The 20,362-nt window shown below is 41.6% G+C and overlaps 1 protein-coding gene across 5 annotated transcripts in view; it reads right to left on the bottom strand.

Annotated features, from left to right (window-relative positions):
* LOC127372195 (tensin-2) overlaps positions 1-18,728 on the bottom strand; it is a 28,192-nt gene extending 9,464 nt beyond the window's left edge. For 2 of the 5 annotated variants that reach the window (XM_051415672.1, XM_051415674.1), the window contains exons 1-10: positions 18,368-18,728; positions 11,570-11,675; positions 11,349-11,386; positions 1,856-1,888; positions 1,723-1,772; positions 1,385-1,568; positions 1,206-1,256; positions 1,000-1,122; positions 836-900; positions 116-199 (exon numbers count right to left, since the gene is read on the bottom strand). In XM_051415672.1, the coding sequence (XP_051271632.1) occupies positions 116-199; positions 836-900; positions 1,000-1,122; positions 1,206-1,256; positions 1,385-1,568; positions 1,723-1,772; positions 1,856-1,888; positions 11,349-11,386; positions 11,570-11,675; positions 18,368-18,490 (857 nt within the window). In that variant the 5' untranslated portion in view covers positions 18,491-18,728. Of the gene's footprint in view, positions 1-115; positions 200-835; positions 901-999; positions 1,123-1,205; positions 1,257-1,384; positions 1,569-1,722; positions 1,773-1,855; positions 1,889-8,947; positions 9,025-11,348; positions 11,387-11,569; positions 11,676-18,367 lie in introns of those variants that run through there. The other 3 variants (XM_051415673.1, XM_051415675.1, XM_051415676.1) reach the window with 3 other exon arrangements.
* Between the last annotated feature and the right edge of the window lie 1,634 nt (positions 18,729-20,362).

Below are 20,362 nucleotides of genomic sequence, written 5' to 3'. Positions count from 1 at the left end.
GAAATGAAATGATGAAATGATGAGAGCAGCGAGCGACTGAGGCGGTGGCAGCAGCAGTGCAAGAAGTTATATAAAGCAGAGGAGGAAATACAAAGAATATATGAGTGAGACACACCTGTTTTGAGAGGGCTGTAGGGAAGAGGATACTTTGTCTTCACAGAACTTTCTCATTGCTAGCGTGGTGAGAGCCTGGTCCGCTCTGTGGACACAACCAAGTGTATTAATGAATGATTTAGTACAGATCCATGCAAGCAGAATTTAGGAAATGATGGTATTATAGTGCTTCTTTTGGAGGTGGTGAGGTGTATGCCTGTAGTAAATCTGTTGTTGGTTACTTTTTCCAATAATTTAATGTATTGTACAATATATATATATATAGATTTAGAGCTGAAATGTAATAATCAATTAAAGGTTTAAAATGTTTTGGCAAGTAATAAAGCCAAAAAATTCATTGTTTTCAGTTCCTAATATTGAATATTTGCAAGTTTTTAGTCTTTCTGATAGTAAACTGAATATCTTTGGGTTTCAGTGTATTATTTAAATATGTCAACTTGGTCTCTGAGATTCTTTATTGTCTATTTTCAAACATTATATACATTAAATTATTAATTTAAAAAAAAGATCTGCTGGTTATTTGATAGTTAAAATCACAAAGGTCTTCAAAGAAGTCAATTTGATTTCAGCACAAGAGAAATGTATCAACCTGATGACCCATGTAGAGATCAATCTTTTCTTGATTGAAATGCAGCTTTGATGTCAGGTGTAAATTCAGCACAGATAATTGATCTTTCTTTACACACGTTGGTGTACTGAGTGCCTTATTAATTGTGATTACCCAGCTGATATCTTGCTGTAGTGCATGTAGGCAGCCACAATGACCCCTGTCTTCCCTTTGTTTCCCTGAAACAGAACACAGATCACAGCAACTATGACACAGCTTTTCCAACTTTTTTAACATTTTCATAGCAAAGTCAGCAGATGTGGATCGGTTGCACTGACCTTGCAGTGGAGAACCACTACATTGTGGGGATCAGAGGTCAGCCAGGTCTCCATGGCTTTACAAACAGCACAAATCCTGTCCAGGGGCGGGGCGTGAACATCAGGCCAGCCGTAGTCTTGAACCTGAACCATAGAGGAGGAAAGATTCAGTCAAACCTTTCCATTAACCTTTCTGTAACCTATAAAAAGGGTGTGATCTGCCATACCTTTGGGTTAAGTCTGGTGATGTCATGTCTCTTCTCTGATAAATTTAGTAGCTGGAAAAGGCAGAGACACAAATCTGTTTGTATATATCAACAACAAAAGGAATACAGCATATTTATCAATGTAAGACAAATTACAACCTTAAGTTAATATTCCCTATGTTGTCAGTTTTATGACTAACCAAGAACTTGTCTTGGTGCTTGGATTTTAGCATGGAGGCCACTTCCTGTAGGTTTCTGCGGTAGCGCTGCTCCTCCAGGTCTGGTAGGAAGAAGACCGAGATGATCCTCTCCGTGATGTAGGTGAGGTCAAAGTCATAGTGGCACTCCATCACATGCTCCATCACTTGTTCCACACTTTTATTCCTGGTCATTGTGAGAATTTATTGTTTTAATGCAGCCAAAACAGCTATTAGGCGATTAGGACAGTCAGCGTTTCATAATATTTATTTTACTGTATATTTTATTTCTGTGGATCAATTTTACATATCAAATATCATTCACTCATGCTCCTTGGTACCTTAATATGGAGCCTCTCTTCTTCTGTGGTGTAGATTTAGTGGAGCCCTGCTGAGAAACAATAAGAAAAGAGTAAGTCTACAGCAAGGATTGGTTGCATTACATAATATAAAACTACTTTCTTACACACATACCAGGTCCAGTGTTGAGGTACAGGTGGGAGTCACCTGAAAGTAAATGAACACATGGTTTTTGTTTTTTACAGCAGTCACATAACCATATGCACGCACGCACGCACACACACACACACACACACACACACACACACACACACACACACACACACACACACACACACTGGGAATGAACACCAATGCAAAGTCATGTGCTGGTTTAATGCTCTTGGTGTTGCTCCAGCAGCACAGATGAAGGGATGGAAGGATGAGGGGATGAAGAGGAGAGATGATGAGCTGATAGGGTGGATAGTAAGAGTCATTTGCAAATTCTTCACTTCACTCTACACATCTGCAGCAGCTGGTTCGAGGAGGAGGCTGTCAGCACAGATTTGGCTGTTCCACATGAGGGGTTAGTGACACACACACACACACACACACACACACACACACACACACACACACACACACACACACACACACACACACACACACACACACACACACACACACAGCCTTGTACACAATATCAGACACATACACATAAAGACAAACTAAGCATCTCCACTGATGTCTACAGAAATGTAAAGAAATTACTCTTTTGCACACTGTATAACTAACTGGTGCTTATTATGCTGGACCAGGCAGTTGAATAAGCAGAAGTGCTCAGTGTAATAAAAGGTACTCAATAAAAATGATTGATTGTGTTTCTTTTGCCTCATAAAGAAGGAGGAGAAGAGAGAGACGGATAAAGTTTACTGGAGGAACACTCTACATGTGGCGTGCAGTCCTTGTTCTCTGCTGGTGAGCCAACAGTAACTTGCCAAAACCACAAACACACATATACAAGAGAGAAGGAAGCTGAGGCCAGTCAAACAGGGTACAGCCACTAATATACTTCTGTACATTCTTCTGAATTGTTCTACTATAAGGATAGCAGTTGACCCTGAAGGGACAAGCCAGTAGAAACTGGTATGTTATGGCATGTGTTACTTTTCTGACTTATTTGGTGGTTCTCAGTGTAATAGAGATCACATACAATTATTAAAAAGAAGGTGAAAAATAAACAAGAAATGCATTAATAACACAACCTAACAAACAGAAAATACAGAAAATTAGCTAGAAAATGGAATCACAGATTCAGTAATACAGCACAGCTATGGGCTCCAACTGTAAACCTTGACAGGTGACACTCTTTTCAGCTTTTGACCTTTGAACTTTGAGACTGACTGACAGCTGAGCTGCCCTCTGTGGCTGAGTGCTGGCCAGTGCTGACAAGAGTCAGGCAACAGGTTAACAAGTCAAATGCCTGACAATCACAATGATCTACAACTGAAACAACCTCATAAAAAACAAGCCAAGCCAAGGTATGATTACTGCTGCAGGACATTTTCATTACTTCATTTATCATTTCCTTTTTTTAGATTGGTGTCATAACTCCCAGGTAGATATTGGTTCCAAGGACTAATTTGTAAACCATACCTACTCTAACTTTGAAAAAAGAAGACACCTAATGCTCACTACAAATGATTGTTAGTGAGTTTTGGTCCCAGCTCCAGAGAAATGTAATTGTAAGTCTGTTTGATTTTCACTAGCAGTCCCTGACAGTCGAGGTTGATTTGTTTTTGTCTTTGTTCAGTAGATGCAGAAAAGCTGTGTGTTTTGTAGGCATATCATGTCATCATGTCGGCAACAGCAACCTGACAGTGTCGAAATTACATTGAAACTGAGGTTGATAAATTCATTCCATCATTGTGAGGGGCTGCTGCAGCTGCTGCATCATGACCCTCACGCAGCTTCTCAGAAAGAGACCAAAATAATACAGATACACGATACTGATGTGACTTTAATACTGTTTTTATTTGGGTGGTCTTGTCAATTAGGAGGGGTTTGGGCCCACCCAGTAGTACCAGACCAGTGTCTGCCTGGAAGGTTCAAAATTAACAGTAATAATCTATTTGATTTGTTCATAATGGGTTAAATTTTCAGAACAACCATTATGATTATTTTTACCTGCTGTTATTGACATTAGTGTAAATAAGACTGAATTATTCTCTAGAAAAATAGAACACAACATTTCAAAGATGAGCAATGGCACCTGGAACATTACATTTAATTTGTTAGCTTTCTCTTCTATTACATGGCATACACCCAAATGATAGATTTCTGATTTCACGGCACACACAGACTCTGTGACACACAAAATGGAGATGAACGACATTAAAGAGGGAATACAGAGAAAGACTGACTGACTGAGAGTTTATGAGAGTGCGAAGCGGGAAAAGGGGGGAAATATAAATGGACATGTGATTCGAGGGAGGAATGAGTAAAAGGTGAAGTGAGAGGAAAAGGGCATGCTGTAATTGGTTACTACTAACATTCAACGAAATATGCTACAGCTGAACTGACAAGATGATGCCATTATGTGATTATTGTCATGCAGGGTCCATACATACTAACAGCCAACATACTAAACAAACAGACTCTTGTTAAAATTTGTTTGAGTGAGTCGATCTATTTCTTTTCACATACTTCCACAGCACCAGCATAATCTGTACTTTCCAGTGTGTAAATGTACAAAGACAGATCCCAAACATGTTATAAAGCCTACAGCAGGAAATGAAAGAACACAGAGATTCAGCCATAGGGTAGAACTCCTCTCTTAATAGGTTTAATAACGGTGGTTAAGTGGATAAAGTGGATGTCTCCAGGAAGGAACAGTAGGAGACAGACACAACATACACATGTGTACCCATTCGTAAACATGCACACAGAAGAAGACAACGGTTGAACCCAGAGGCAGAGGGCCCCGACAAGCAGCATGGAGGCAGAGGAGGAAGACACCAGAGTCAACAGGAAGCAATTTGCAACAGGATGTCAGCGCTGGTCAACCTAGGTTTACATGTGCACACACGCAAACACACACACACGCACACGTGTCTTTGGAAGCTCTGCCAGCCTCGAGGTCTTCATTAATGCATGTGAACTGTACGCTGGAGCCACTGGGAACGGCGCCATCTGGTTCAGTTTGTCCTGTTCATCAGCTAGCATTTACTGAGGTGCCAATGACAGCTCTCGACCCGCCCTCAGGGACTGACTGACTGACTGACTGTTTAGTGGTTCAGTTTGCCTTGTTGCCATCAAGTAACACTTTTCATTCAAGCAAAAATGGCAAACATCCCCCAGTTTCAGCTTCTCAAATGTGAGAATGGGCTGCTTTTCTCTGTTATCTTTGGCTTTGGGGGAATACGTGTAGTTGCTTTCTTGCCTAAAGTTAGATGAGAAGATACCACTCTCAATGGCAAAACAATGAACATGTGAAAGGGTTTGCTCATAGTGACCAGTCTATAGAGAATTAGCTCATGTGTTTTGCTTGTTTTTGCTATTTGCCTGAAATTTTCAGTTTTTTGTTCATTCTCAACCCGTCATAGCGTCATTTTCGGCAGGAAGCTGTTTTCTTGTAAAAAGCCTTGAAAACACACTGTACTACCTGCTCAGCACCAAAAGGCAGACAGTTTCTTTGCTAAGCCAACTGGCTCCTAGAGAGGCCTGTAAGGAGAGTGGTATCAATCTTCTTCTTCTGGACATACTTCCCAAAATGTCAAATCATTTATTTAAATCATGTGTTTTGTCCAACAAACAGTCCAAATTCTAAACATATTAGGAAAAAAAACATTGAAACACACATATGAGACACTGGAACTAGTAGAACTGAACCGAACCTCTTGATAGAGAGCTGTTGCCAGTTGGCTTAGCGTAAAACAAAGACTGGAAACAAGGAAACAACTAGCTTTAATTTTTACTTTAAAGAATTATTCTTCCAGCACCCCTAAAACTCAACACATTGTAGCTTTTATAGGTACTGGTAGGTGGATTTTGTTACCTTTGGACAGAGCCAGGCTACCAGTTTCCCTGTTCTTCCAGTCTTTATGCTAAGTTAACTATTTCTCAACTATTTTGTTAAGACATCATCTTGGGCTGTAAAAGTTTTTCTCATTACTTTCTGACATTTACTCTGATCAGCTCAAAAGTTGACCGATTAATCAGCATTAATCTACATTAAACCTGTGCAACAAGCAGTAGATCTTCCTTAAGAGTTCCTGGCCACTAATCTCCTCCACAACAGAGTGTCACAAATCTTAAAAGCTGTCACTCCCACAGCTTGAATCATTACTGCTATTCCAGGGCGAGGAAATCCAACACAGGGATCTGCCGGAGCAGCTGAGTCAGTAACGGGAAAGCGGGAGATAAATTTGAGTGTTTGAGACACAGGCGTCAGTATGCCATCCAGGAGGAGCGAGTTTCATTCTGACCATCAACTCAGAGCTGACATCACTCTCTGGAGAGGGAGAAGTGAGTAAGACTTACCATTTCAAGCTGGAAAAGCAGAATACGCACGGCTTATTCCAAGTTCCATAGTCTCACAAAAAGACACTGAGAGCTAAATAAAACTCTGAGGCTTTTTATTTTTTGCACAGACTCTAACATTTCACTCAGGGCGCTGGAAGGCAAATTTAGGAGTGGCTGTGATTTAGGAGGCTTCACATCAAAGTATGGCATTCCCTCTCTTTCTTCTCTCATTATCGCTCAGCTTTTTCTTCCGTTTTCTCTCATCTTTGATCCCTCATTTCTCCATTTCCTACCCCATGCAGACTGCCACTCCCTCCCTTTGCTACCTCACACTCCGTCTCTCTCTACTTTCAGTGCCTGGGGACCGGATAACAATCATCCCTGTGAGATACAAGTATGCGCTCCCCCTGAATAAACAACATCAGATGACAACGGACACCTCGATAAGCATCACGCATAGCCGGGGATAGTCAGTATGTAACTGGCCCGGGGAAGAAGGGAACAAGAGGAAGCACGAATGAGGGCTTAGACCAAAAAAGCTTAGAGGAGGAGGGAAAAAGGCACCAGGAGATGGGAAGGAGGAAAGAGGAGAGGCAAACAGAAAGTGAGAGCGGGGAACTGGATGGGAGAGAGATGTCAACAGCTGAACATGCTGACCACTGACACAGAGCAGAGAGATTTCACAGAGCTATTTTGATAGAGCTCCTTATTTTAGAGCATACCTCACTCAGAACACAAGCACATATTGTCTATTTGTTCATCAGTCGTCTCGCAAATCCACTTGCCTTGTCTTGCAGCAGCAGCAGTGACATTTCCGAGAGATCTGGCATTGGATCTGTACTACAGTTCATGTGACTGCATTGTGGCAACATACATTTGTATTTGGTCCTTGGTGCTTTGCCAGCATCCGATAATTGAAAAGCAAGACATACTTTTATCAACACCTACTGTCTATATCCATCCAACGCATGACTATTATAATATTAAATATTAAAATAATTATATAAAAAATGATGCCCTCTAAGCTCAAATTGATTTTATGATCCTGTAAAAAAAAAATCTGAACTGTATAATTCCTGGGATATCAAACAAGGCTTGCTGTGCACCTATCACTTGGCTTAAGCTCACAGGAAATGAAAAGCAATGGGTAAATATAAACACTGTGCATGTATCCGTGTGTGTGTACACCGTCACTATAATACTTTATTATTGATAAGGCGAGAAGAGCAGTAAAATTAAATTAACCATGATTGTTATTTTGTACACAGTGCATTATGCCGGTGATGGTTATAAATACAACAATGTGACATAATACGTCACCATCTTAATCAAGTCACACAGATGTGACAGGATTTTCCACCTACTTCAACCACCATCCTGCTGAGTTCTCCATCGACTTAGCTATTTCTACCTTCCCATTGATGTGCAACGACACGAAGAGCTACCACAGGACAACACGTCTCCCATGGTGAGACACGAACAGGAAAGACTGAAAAACATGACACTTGTTGCCATGTTGCTCAAGACACCTGCATCAAGACTAGAGCTAAATCAGCCATTATTAGCATATTGCAGATATATCTGTATTGCAGTTTATGTTGGCCAATGAGTGACAAGAAACTGCCGTACGGAAATGCTGTTTTTTTTTTTTTAGGTATTTTAGAAACAGTGTCACCTTTCAATATTCAAGATTTGTATCAAGATTATTTACATTATGTGTCTTTGTAAAGGAAAGATTACAACTTTTCAGGCAACTTTGTTGATTTTTTCCAGCTCCACTTGCATAACATTGTTATGTGCAACATTTACTAATTACACAAGCACGTAGTCCATATAGCATCATAATTGCTATATCAATTCATAAATCAGTGTGAAACATTAGCAGAACAGCTGCTGTGTATGAGCAGACACTGTAACCATCTGTTATTCACTACACAACATTAGGATCCATCAGATGATGTTAGGACAGCTGACTGGATCTGGGAAAAAGCCATTTGTCTGTGTCAGGTGCCCCATGATTGCCTACACTTTATACAACACAGACATTTACACACAGTGTTGAAGTAGATGGATACTGGGGGAAATTGCATTATTACAGCAGCATGCACAAGTTATATAAATCTTGATAGAATTAAAAGTAAGGAAAGTTGTGCATACAGATAAATGCTCGCGGGTGTATGCAGACACTTGTAAATGCCCACATACACACACACACACACACACACACAGAGAGAGAGAGAGAGAGAGAGAGAGAGAGAGAGAAGCAATACACATCTAATCTATCCCAAAACACTCTGGTACAAGTTTAACAAAATGTTACATTAAAAGGCACATATTGTAGCCTATAGAACAGGGATTTGGTACAGTTTCCAATATCTGCCAACCTGCACATACAGTGACAACAGTCTCATTAAAAAGTAAATCATATGAATTCTCTCTCTAGTATTAAAATTTAAAATCTGTGTTTTTTTGTGGGTCACAGCAGGAGTCTCTGCTTCATTTTCTGCACTTGCCTTAATCACAGTAAACGAAATCCTCTTTCTGGGCAAAGCAAGAGCTCTCTGGCTACAGCTTTAATAGAATAATATGCACAATCACATTCTGCATTATCAGAGCAAACACTGTGAAGGGGCTTTCAGGTTGTTTCAACTGCTACTCAGTAGAAAACAAAGTACACAGAGTACAAGAAAATTAAAAACTGATGTGTTGATTATATATGAGTAAAGAAAGCATCAGTAAATACAGCGCAGAGCGTGTTTTTACCTCTCAACAAGCAGCTTCAGTCTTTCCCTCTGCCTCCGAGCAGTCCTGTCTGTAGAGTAGGATACGCTACCTCCCTCCCTCTCTCTCTCATACAAGCTCTCTGCTCTCTCTCTCACCAACTCCCTTTACCTCCCTCCCTCCCTCTCTCACGATAACACACACTACCACTGTGCCAGCAGCACATGCAGCATAGCCTTTCCCTCTCACTCTGCCTGTGTCATACGCACAGTAGAGACAAGTACGTCAACTGTGCTAGTACTTTCCCTTGCACGTGCACTCACACACACACACACACACACACACACACACACACATCAATATGCCACATGTATGCACTGGGCAGTGCTGATGTATAGTGACCTCTCCTGTGGCCTGAGGCTGAGCGAGAGAGAAAGATGACAACAGAGTACGGTTGATGAGGCAGACAGATAGACAGAAGATGCACAAAGGATGCAAGAAAAATACTTAAGTGGTGATGGTAATGGAGATGTTACTAAGATGGCATAACACAACACTGATGAAAGCATTCATGACTTGAAAAGAAGAAGGAAAAATGCCACAGAGAAGGTGAGAGAAGCTTTAACTTCAACTATAAAACATCAAGAAAAGCAGAAATCTGACAGATTAAAGGTAAAAAAAAAAAAAGATGATGACAGTGAGACGCAAGAGATGAAAGAAGTAAGAAAAGCAATGTGCTGACATATGAGATGCACATGGAAACTCATAGAGGAAACACAGTGGGAGCATAGCGTGACATGAACCAGACAGCAATTTGCAGCCTTGACCCAATGTTCCCCTTTATTTATGAATACCCCCAAATGGGACTGATTACACTCACACACACAGTCTGCCTCCCCAGCTGCCTCTCACTTATTTGTGTCCCCCCACAGATCACTCACTGGCAGGCATCTATGGCACTCTTGTTATTTTCTATATTTACCCGCTCAGACTTCTCCTATCCAGATTGATCATCGTCCTCCTGTGTGACGATGTCTACTCTCGTCCACGGCGCCTGCCTCTCCTGCAGCCACCAAGAGTTGTTTTTGGCTATCACTGTGGTGACCAGGGGGACGAGTATGACAAAAATAATAATCCTCTTTTAATGCGTGCTGCTAAGGCACAACAGCTGGTTGTGCCCTGTTGTACACCGCTACGGTGTGTGTGTGTGTGTGTGTGTGTGTGTGGAGGAGGAGGAGGCAAGAGGACAACACCCCCCCCACCGTAATAAATCCCATAGGATTTGAGCTGACCTAAAGAGCTGAAAAATAAAAACAGTGGGTCTCTGCTTGTTTCTGTGTGTTTGTGCTGTTGGACAGTGAGGCAGTTAAAGCAAGGTCACAAGCTCACTCAGTGGTGTGTGAAACTGAGCTGCTGTAGGCGGGGTCACATGAGAGCAGGCTGGCAGTGGTTTTGATGTAAGCTGTGGACAGAGAGAGTGCCTCTCTCTCTTCTCTCCTCTGTGATGAATTTGACCCAGTATGATTGTTTGATGGCAGTGCAAAATGGTGACAAGCATCTGACAACACTTCACATTTACCACTGATGCGGTGTATGAAAATACTGGGCAAGTTGAGCTCCATTGTAAATGTGCAATGACTACAAAATCACACGCATCTCATATATTAGATGTGAAGTGTCAAAGGTTAAAGCCATAATGTGATGACAATTATAGACCCTTTTCACAGCAGCCATTGAAATAGTACAGTAAAGTTACAGTGTTACCAGTGACACTAATTAAGGTTCTGATCCATCCAGCAGTGTAGCAGAGCTTTTTCAGTAAGCCAACATGCACAACAGCCGCAACCTGACTCTGTGTTATTTCTGCTGTGAAGAAGGTCTATATTGCAGCAAATGTGTAATGATCATTTGACAGAGGAGTGAATTCAAAAGGGAGAGCTATTTAGAGAGAAAGATAGGATGCCTTAAGTAACAAATCCTAAAACAAATGAAAATCTGTGCGCTGTGCTGCTTCTTGTGCTTTTCTTCTCATCTGACCCCCACAGCTTACAGCTCACAGCTTACTGCCCCCATCTCATCAGCTTATGAGCACTTCTTGCAGTATCAGAATATGGTGTAAAATTTAATAAGCACAAATGCTTCATATGAAGCAGTATTAAGAGAATCACCACTGAGACTTCCTGGGTGCTTCAGGACTCCCATGAGCTCCAGCTTTGCTGCGTTACCACATGACTGAATTACTCATGGCAACCTGGCTGTTTGCAGTTCATGGGGGATGCCTTCTTTAACCAGACATCTAGGTCAGTGCACATGGCTTATTCCACTTAAGACTCACACCGTATTAACATTGGAAGCTCTGACACAGGAGCACAATTTGGTCAGGACAGGGGGAAGGTAAAACAAGTGATCTGTGATGAATTTAGTAAGGAAATGTATGGCTTACCTTGGCTTCACATGTCTTGTGAACTGCAACCTTGCACTCTGCACACAGTGAGGAGAGAACAGAGGTAAGGAACATCACAACCTGGCTGTCAGCTGTGAAAGAGACAATGTGAGGGCAGCCAGGGTGACCTCATCTATGTCAGATCTACAGTAGGTATGTATCCAAGCTGGTCAGTTGTGTCTCTGGGTCTGCTGCCTGACCACCCTGTGACGTGGACTCACCCTTGCAGAATGCCCCGGGGTTGTCGATGTTCTGCTTGCACACGTCGCACACTCGCTTCCTCTTGAAGCTCTTCTCTGTGAAGACGTGGCTCCCTGCTTTGGCAAGCTGCAGGCACACATTGGAGTCAAACCTGATCATTCTCACAACAAATTAATAGAATAAAGAGGTAAACAATAAATGCCACAGCTCGAAGGAAGTCATTTACCTAATGATGCAGCAACTGTGCACTTTTGAAAAGATACCAAGTATGTGGTTGTGATGTGTTCAGTTTTAGCCGTCTTCCCATGTGGCATTTTATGTCAGCATTGTTCCTGAAGCAATAGATGGTCACTGTCTCCTGTGTGGCTGCTGTCAGTACAGATGTGCGCTGGTTCAGCGACACACCAGCATCCTTTACTAAAAATACCTGTCATATCACGCTGTGTTTTAAGGCATCCTGTTGTCTTGTCTTTTAACTTGTCCTCATTCTGTCTCAGTCTGTCGGGCAGCTAAGATGATGAAAGAAGCAGTTTTCTGTACTGCCACCCCCCTCTAATGTTCTGTATGGTCACAGGTAAGCTAAATGTAATTTAATAGATGCAGATGGTGTTTGTTTTAGTCATGTCAGTTGTGATGTAGTTGGTTTTCTTCAGGTCTCTCGGTGTGTTAGTCTAGCTGTGTCGTTTTATCCTCTCTGTCATCACTGGTATTTGTATTAGCCCTGCTAGTGGCATGAATTGTTCTATAGGTGGCAATGTTAGTCTGCCCAACACTTTGGTCCAGACTGAAATATCTCAACAACTATTTACTAGATTACCATGAAACTTGTTACAGACGTTCATGTTCCCCAGAGGATTAATCTGACTAAAGTAACTAATGACATTCCTTAGCCTTCGCTGTATTTTGCTGTTTGGCAAATGTTAGCATCCTAACACTCTAAACTAAGACGGTGAACATGGTAAATTTTAAACGTGATAAGGACCAGCATGTTACCATTGGCACTGTGAATGCTATGTTGCCATGCTAGAGTTAGCATTTAGCTCCAAGCATGGCTGTCCTTCAGTACTGTCTTTAATTATACATAGACTCCTAGTTGTGAAATGATGCTTTCTGCTGACCAGTTTTATTTTGTCCACCTTCCCTTTAATAGCCAATCCAAAGGCCTTTCCTAATCCCAATACATAAATACAATTACTACAGAAAATTGTAAAACAAAACAACAAGGAAAAAAACTGTAGACAATAATACATATAAACTGTGTAAACGAAACTATCAGGTAAATACTGTTACTGTTAAATATTTAACATTTATTCATTGTTGGTGTCCCGGGGTAGCCGGGGTCTCTGCTCTTTGATGACAGGCTTACTATACGTTTCCTTTCAACACAGCAAGGTGGTAACACACTGAACCATCATGGCAGCTGTGCAAACACGAGACATGAGCCTCTGTGGGCAAAGCAAAGAAAGAGATGAAGGTAAATCTGACACAGACAGACCCACTGTTCTCTTTATTTATCAAAACTCAAATTTCTTCTGATACGTCATTATTGGCTGCAAGGTTTAACATAAGAAGAATACCCTAAATGAACTGAATGATACTCAATAACAGTATACATTTAAATGACAGAGGAGAGGTTTAATCCTTGAGAAAAATCTAAAACGTGCATCTGTTGCCCGCGCACACACACACACACACACACACACACACACACACACACACACACACACACACACACACACAGGCACACAGGCACACACACACACACACACACACACACACACACACACACACACACACACACTCAGTGCCCTGAGTCATAATTCATGGATTTTTCTTTTTAAAAACCAATACTCAACTCTCCCAGTGAAAATAAATAGGACAATGTTTATATAAAGTTATGGCAATATCCTCCCAAAGCAATGCCTTCTGACAGCATGTGAAGCACATTAAACCATTAAATCTTTCCTTGAGCAGAGAACTAGGAGGGAGGGGCCTGGAAACATTGGGAGGGATGTGTGTGAGTAGAGAGAGAGAGAGAGAGAGAGAGAGAGAGGCACTGGGGAAGGTGGAAACAGAAATGGCGTACCTGCACACACTGCTGTTTGTTTTCTTATTAAATGGCTCGATGCATTTCTCTGGTCTTGAAAAAACATTTCTCAGCTCATGTTTTGACTTTTTCCGATGCCTGGGTTTTTCCAAACAGAAGAGACATTGAATTTAACTGTGGAAGGTGAAGGTGCCTGCATGTCGATTTGGACTCTCACAACCACTTACACTTTATTGACTATCCAACACCAGAGACTCACTTCTCCCACCATCTTGAATTGTCAGTGGAAGCCAACTCATTCTGTTAACCACAATGTATTATAAAACAGCCAAGTCTCTGAATTGGAGCATACACAGTTTAAATCCTTAATGACCATAAATGTATAATTCATGTTTCATGCAGCCCAACCTTGAGGTTTGTATGGTTACGTAATGTGGACATAAATGAAGCTGACTTGCTCCAACTACACTTTCACAACCCTCAACAAAACAAATTCACAGAACTCGTTTTATGAAAAACGGTGAATACTTAAAAAAAAAAAAATTAAATCTACTTAATCCACTTGCAGGTGATTTAATGAGGGTTGGATGTCCCCCAGTCGGGTTCGGGGGTCACACTGGGTGTTTAAAATTGAAAGGCATCAGTTATATAATAAATTCACTAGCGCAGTGCACTCTATTGTCATATCTAACAACGAAACCCTCCCAGGTGGAAAAACAGTATTTATTTTGGTCACTGACCCGGACTGATCAGATGCTCACAGGCAATTGATGGGACACATTACCATTATGCTGTATGTATTGATCTCATAAACAAAGCAGCAGAGGAACTTTGGACTATTGACATATACAGTATGTCCTCTGCTGTTATGATGAATGGAAGCTGCTATGAACTGTGGCATCTGCTGAATGTGTTGAATCTGGGTCTCTGCATGTGTACTAGTGTGAGTGTGTGTGGGGGGGATTTAGGAGGAGAGATGATGGACCAGTGAACCTGACAAAAAGCGGGCATATGAGGGGAGAGAAGGATCATCACCTCCTCCCGCCATTTACATTTTAAATGTTATTACACAACTCAGGAATTTTGGAGCTTGAATCAATTGGACTTATGTAATGGCCCAGTGAACTGACCTGAGATCATCTGTAGGATACAGAGTAAAGTTCTCAGTAATGACACTGAGGAGGTAGTTGGACCATATTCTCAGTAAAAGAGAGCTACAGCATTTATCAAAATCACTTTCAAGAGAAATTAAGCATTATGAAATTCCACAAACAACTGAATCCTTTGCTACAAGAGAAAAGTTTAATAATGATATATTTCTTAATGCTATACTACCAATATGTAATATATCTTGATATATCAATGGCTTAAAATGTACATAATGTTAAGATAATCTTATTTTAAATACTCTATGAATAATGGTGATAACATCAAAACAATAACATCAATAACTAATCACAGTCGAGTGTCATGTGACTAAAAAACATTGCATTATTTTTTCCTTTGACATTTGCTTCGCGTCAACTAAATTACAAATGTTTTTCCATGTTTATACTTGTATTTAGTGTTTTGTGGAAGTTGTAGTACTGTTGAATAAAAATAACTAGAAATGTGGCCTTTATAGAAACATGGCATCAACGCAACTCAAATATTTAAAGTAAAGTAAATTGACTCGTGCATTGAAGTACAAGAATGAGTGGAATGAGGTCCATCAAAGCTGATCCTGGCCACATTAATCACTTGGAGAACTGTGAATCCTTTTCAAGAGACAAACATCCCAGACAACAACTTCAACAATTTCATATTGGATGAACAGAATTGTATCAATTCCATGTTGAAACCTGACCACAATTACTCATCTGCTGATGTCAGTGTGTCAGTTTGAAGTTCAAACTAAAAAGGCAGGATGAGTAAAGGGCACCACCTGATGGACAAATGGTTGTAGTGCAGTTAAGCCCCCCAAAAAAGGACAGACATTTCTAAAGTTAAAGATAATGTTATCACAATTTACTTCCTTACTTGGAAGCTTGAGCAGACTGATTAAATGATATATCTCTATATATAATTTATATATAATGGGTTAATATAAATAAAGATATTAAAATAATTTATATAAATAAAAGGTTTTCTGGTGCATAGGAGATTCTGTTTCCATAGCGTGATGAAAAGTTGGCAATTGACATTTTCTGCTCTACAAATAAACAAAACTCTTAAAGAAGAACTTCAGCTTTCTCACAGCGTGTTAGCAGAGTTGGCAGCAGTATAGGCTAGTGAGTTAGCACTCAAGTTGAAACAAATTATGCAGTAATCATCTGTCATATAATGGGACATACGGGATCAAAGAACAGTCATTAAATTAAAAACCGACACAGATGAAATGAGTCATGAATCTCACTGTGTGGCAGTGTCTTTTTATGCGATGCTGCCTCTTGCACTTTTTCCCCAGTTATTGCTCTCTCCCTCCATTTCTCAGCTTCAGTACAAAGAGTGGAAGTCGGTGGGGGGAATTTACACTGCATTAGACTGTACAGGTGTCCCCCTCCCCCTTTACGCGGATTTGATACCAGTAATAATAACAAACTCTGGTTGAATGGACATTCAGTCTCCAGAGACTCCCGTGACTATCAGCAGTGTTGCAGTATTGCAGTACTGAAGGACCCCACCCCATTTGGATTTTTGCAGCCAAAGTCTATGTCATTCTGCAAGCATCTCTGACCACTGCAGAGCCCGAAGCACTTCCACTTCTAACACGGAGTTGAGGAGTGGGTCAGGCACCAGCAGCAGCATAATGGATTTCTTTATGACTGTGGCTGCGTGAGCTTTTTATTACTGTGTGAATGAACAGCAGCATTTTAAGGGTGTTATTCCAAAATAACTCAGCTATACTGACAAAGAAAACATGAGGAAGTTATCTACAGCTGAGGCGCATTAAAATGTTGTTTAACACATTTCGAAGAGTGCAAACATTACAATTATATGACTGTAACATCACTGTCATTGCCAACTTTTCTGTCATATGTCTGAATGCATAAAAACATGTATTTCATGGAATATACACACTGCTTCAAATGGCACACACACACACACACACACACACACACACACACACACACACACACACACACACACATGTAAATGAATACAGAGTACAGTGACACACCCCCTCGCCACTAAATGCCTTGGTCTGTGTGAGTGTTTTTTTCAGTGACACCTCACTGGTGATGACATGCAGGAGCCACAACCTCTGACACACACACACACACACACACACACACACACACACACACACACACACACACACACGATCCACTCAGGAAGGGACGGGAGCAGGTGGCGAGCCAGGATCTAGTTCTGGCAAGTTATTTATAACCTGCATGAGTAGGGGGTTTCACCTCTAAACAGCAATGAAAATGCTGAAAATAGGTGTGGGAATGACTGTGAGTGTGTGTGTGTGTGTGTGTTTGTGTGTGTGTGTGTGTGTGTGTGAGAGAGAGAAACAGAGAAAAAAACAGACACTACAAACAATATAAAGAACTCCTGGACTGTTGTGTGTATGACATATTTCATTCCTCTCCACTGCAGAGTCCACCCATTCAGTTGGGACTATGTTATCATAATTTGGCATAGTTAGACACACACACACACACACACACACACACACACACACACACACACACACACACACACACACACACACACACACACACACACACACACACACACACACACAGAAATTCAGACACAATCAGGGCTTTTGTGGATTTGAAGCCACATGTGATCTGAGTGTTTTTGTTCCAGACATTCACTGTGCAGCACCTCACAGCATTATGTGAAAGTATAAACACATCACACAAACATCCTAACAAGGTACACTTTGTGATTTTTCGTCTTTGTCCTTTGACGTGCAGCATGCCAGAGTTTGATTTACTCCGACATGTGAGAGCGCACTCATTCTGGTGTGTGGCCTTGGTGCTAAACCAACAGACACTTTTTATTTTAGTCTCTATAAAAGTCCTCCAGAGGCTTTACATGTGGAGCTTGCTCCTAAATCCATACATGTTCCTAAATAGAGGCAGCAGACAGGGAGACGGCGGATCGGAACCGGACAGTAACTTATACCACTTCCTCTTGAACCTTTGACCGCAGAGGGACATGATTAACAAGAGGATATACTAGTCTGTGTCTTTTCCCCCCTCGTAGTTCATCGCCACCGATTCCTTTATTAGGACTGACACATATATACGGCCATCAAAATCAAATACCTACATGATAGTGGCTCAGGTCTGCAAACATTACTAGTGCATGCAATTCATGCTTGTTGAATGGGACCTGCAAAACGGACGTTTATCCATCGGTATGCAAGCATGTGTGGCATGAGATGCTTCTGTTCTGCTTAATGCTGATGAAAATACAGAAGAGGAATATTTCGCAAGAGAGAGAGAGAGAGAGAGAGAGAGAGAGAGAGAGGCACTGGGGAGAGCGAGCTTTGGAGCCCAGAGCTTCATCTAATTTGGAAACGTAGTGGTAATTCTTTGGATTCCTTTTGGTTGATGTCTAACACTAGTATGTGATGGATATAGTGTGTAACAATTAAACAAAGTTGAGCTTCTCCTTCTGCTGAGTCAAATGACAAACACTAAGCTGCATCTGTGCCTGAGACAGCTGATCTTTTGCTCTGTTTATCCTCCAACCTTTAGATACTAATGGACTCACCCAACATACTGTATGACATTTCTGTTTACACTTCCCTAAAGAGCAGTTATTGACTTACCTCAGCAAGTTGAAGGATTTCAGGATGTACCTCGGGGTCTGCCTTTAAGGGGATTCCTCCTGTGTCAGTATCAGGTCCATGTTTCTTCATCCTGCCAGTGCTTGTGCTGTGAATGCACCCCATACTTCCTCTTTTGCCTCGTACGTCTAATATTCCCCAACTCTTATCCGCTCCTTCCAGACAAGTGTTTTACTCCAGAGGGTCCCTCTTGTTTTCCTCCTCTCAGTGCTTCATGTTTTGAAGGGTCTCCTTATGTTTCTGCGACAGCTAATGTCTTCTTCTCCAACATGCTCCTTCTTCCCCCGGTGACTCCTCACACCTCTGCCCTTCTCTCTGACAGCTTGTCCTGCCCTGATATCCACCCCAGATGACTTTTTTTCCCCCCCTCCTTTCCCCCTCTCCTCTTACAACCCCTGTTTCTCCCCTCCAAGAAGTGTCACCAAGCGCAGACCCTCCACTCCCCCCCCCCCCACCACCCTCTCTCTCCTCTTACACTCTTCCCTGTCCCTTGCTCCCAGGCTATCCTTACTCTAAAAGCACACAAGCATACACTCACCACCTCTCCCTTTTCACTTGCCAGTACCTCCTTCTCTTCTCCTTCGCCTTTACAGACCCTCAAATGTCTTGCACAGCGCTCTCTCGCACTTACAGACCCTCCAGTCTTCCCCTCTCCCTCGCTCCATCAGGCTCCTCTTGCTGTCCCTCCACAGGGGAGAAGGGGGCAGCTGTTTTGGCTTGTTGATGTCAGGCCCTTCCCCTTTCCTTTGGCTTCACTTCAGCCCCTCTCGCTCTCTCCTTCCTCATGGGGGAGTGATTAGATAGAGCTCCTTTCACACACGTCATCCCTCTAGACGCTGTAACTTTGCACATGAGAACGTACTGTGGGCTTGATCCCACTTCTGCCTCCGCTCAGCTTGTTCTGAGTGAAGTGAAGACTTTTAACTATAAGCTTGCCCGGATACTTAATACATTGGCACATTTATTTTATTTTTTACATCTCTGCATCTCCCTTGGATGTTAAAATGCTAGATGTGATTAAGTCCACCACCCTGTCTGATATAGGACACATGACAACCCAATATTAATGTCCTCTCTTGATTCCCTCTGTTGCTCCCTCCACTGAAATGAAAACAATGATAGGCTCTGTGCTTAAATCTTAGATCTGCTTCTCCCCTCGTTAAATTCCTTCAGACTACAGCTCTCTCTCTCTCTGTAACACACACACATAACTGTATTTCCCCAAACTGGGTTCTCCAGACAAAAAACTTCTTTAAGCTGGAGGTTTCAGGGTTGTGAGGGGAAAATCTCCAACAATAAGCTCTTTCTGAAACCATGTTTTTGGCCCCTGGTGAGATCATACAAAGCGACCCTTGGTTTAAAGTGAGACAAATCTGTGGCTGAGGCTAAATTAGGCAACAACACTGTGCATTAATTCATTAAGTTGATTAAGTAAAAAAAAATTGCAGCAACTTGAGAGATACCTCTGTGTTACAGCTCCAGCTGCAGACGTGTGTGGTTAACAATAACAGGTGAAATTAGTAAACGATGACGGGGAATTTAACTTGATACATCTCCTAGGGACCTGAGTGACGCAAACCCCAGGCATGTTGTGGGTTAAAGTGGAGGAAGGAAGGACCCTCCTGAGTGGATCAGCTGCCAATTTCAAATGGCAAAAGTAGTGAGGGTCTGGTGGTGGGTGGGTTGGCTGCACTCACACAAACTCTAAGATATAGCCCTCTCTTCTCTGACAGTAAAGGGAGTATTCAGATCTCTACTAATGCAGGAATACTACAGGCTAATGTAAAAATAATCCAAGTAAAAGTCAGCAGAATTGAATACCATTATATTATAAAATTTTTATTGCCGATGCATTAATGTGAGTCATGTTGCAGCGTGTAGAGATGAAGCTGTCAGTAGTTTAATTCCTAACAATGTATGATATTTTATGACCAGATGACGTTTGTATGTAGAGTCTGAATCTATAAGGTAACTAAA

This window comes from Dicentrarchus labrax, unplaced genomic scaffold (genome assembly GCF_905237075.1).
Source record: "Dicentrarchus labrax unplaced genomic scaffold, dlabrax2021, whole genome shotgun sequence".
NCBI lineage: Eukaryota > Metazoa > Chordata > Actinopteri > Moronidae > Dicentrarchus > Dicentrarchus labrax.
The sequence above is the reverse complement of the archived record's forward strand: the minus strand, read 5'-3'. Positions and strand labels throughout refer to the sequence as shown.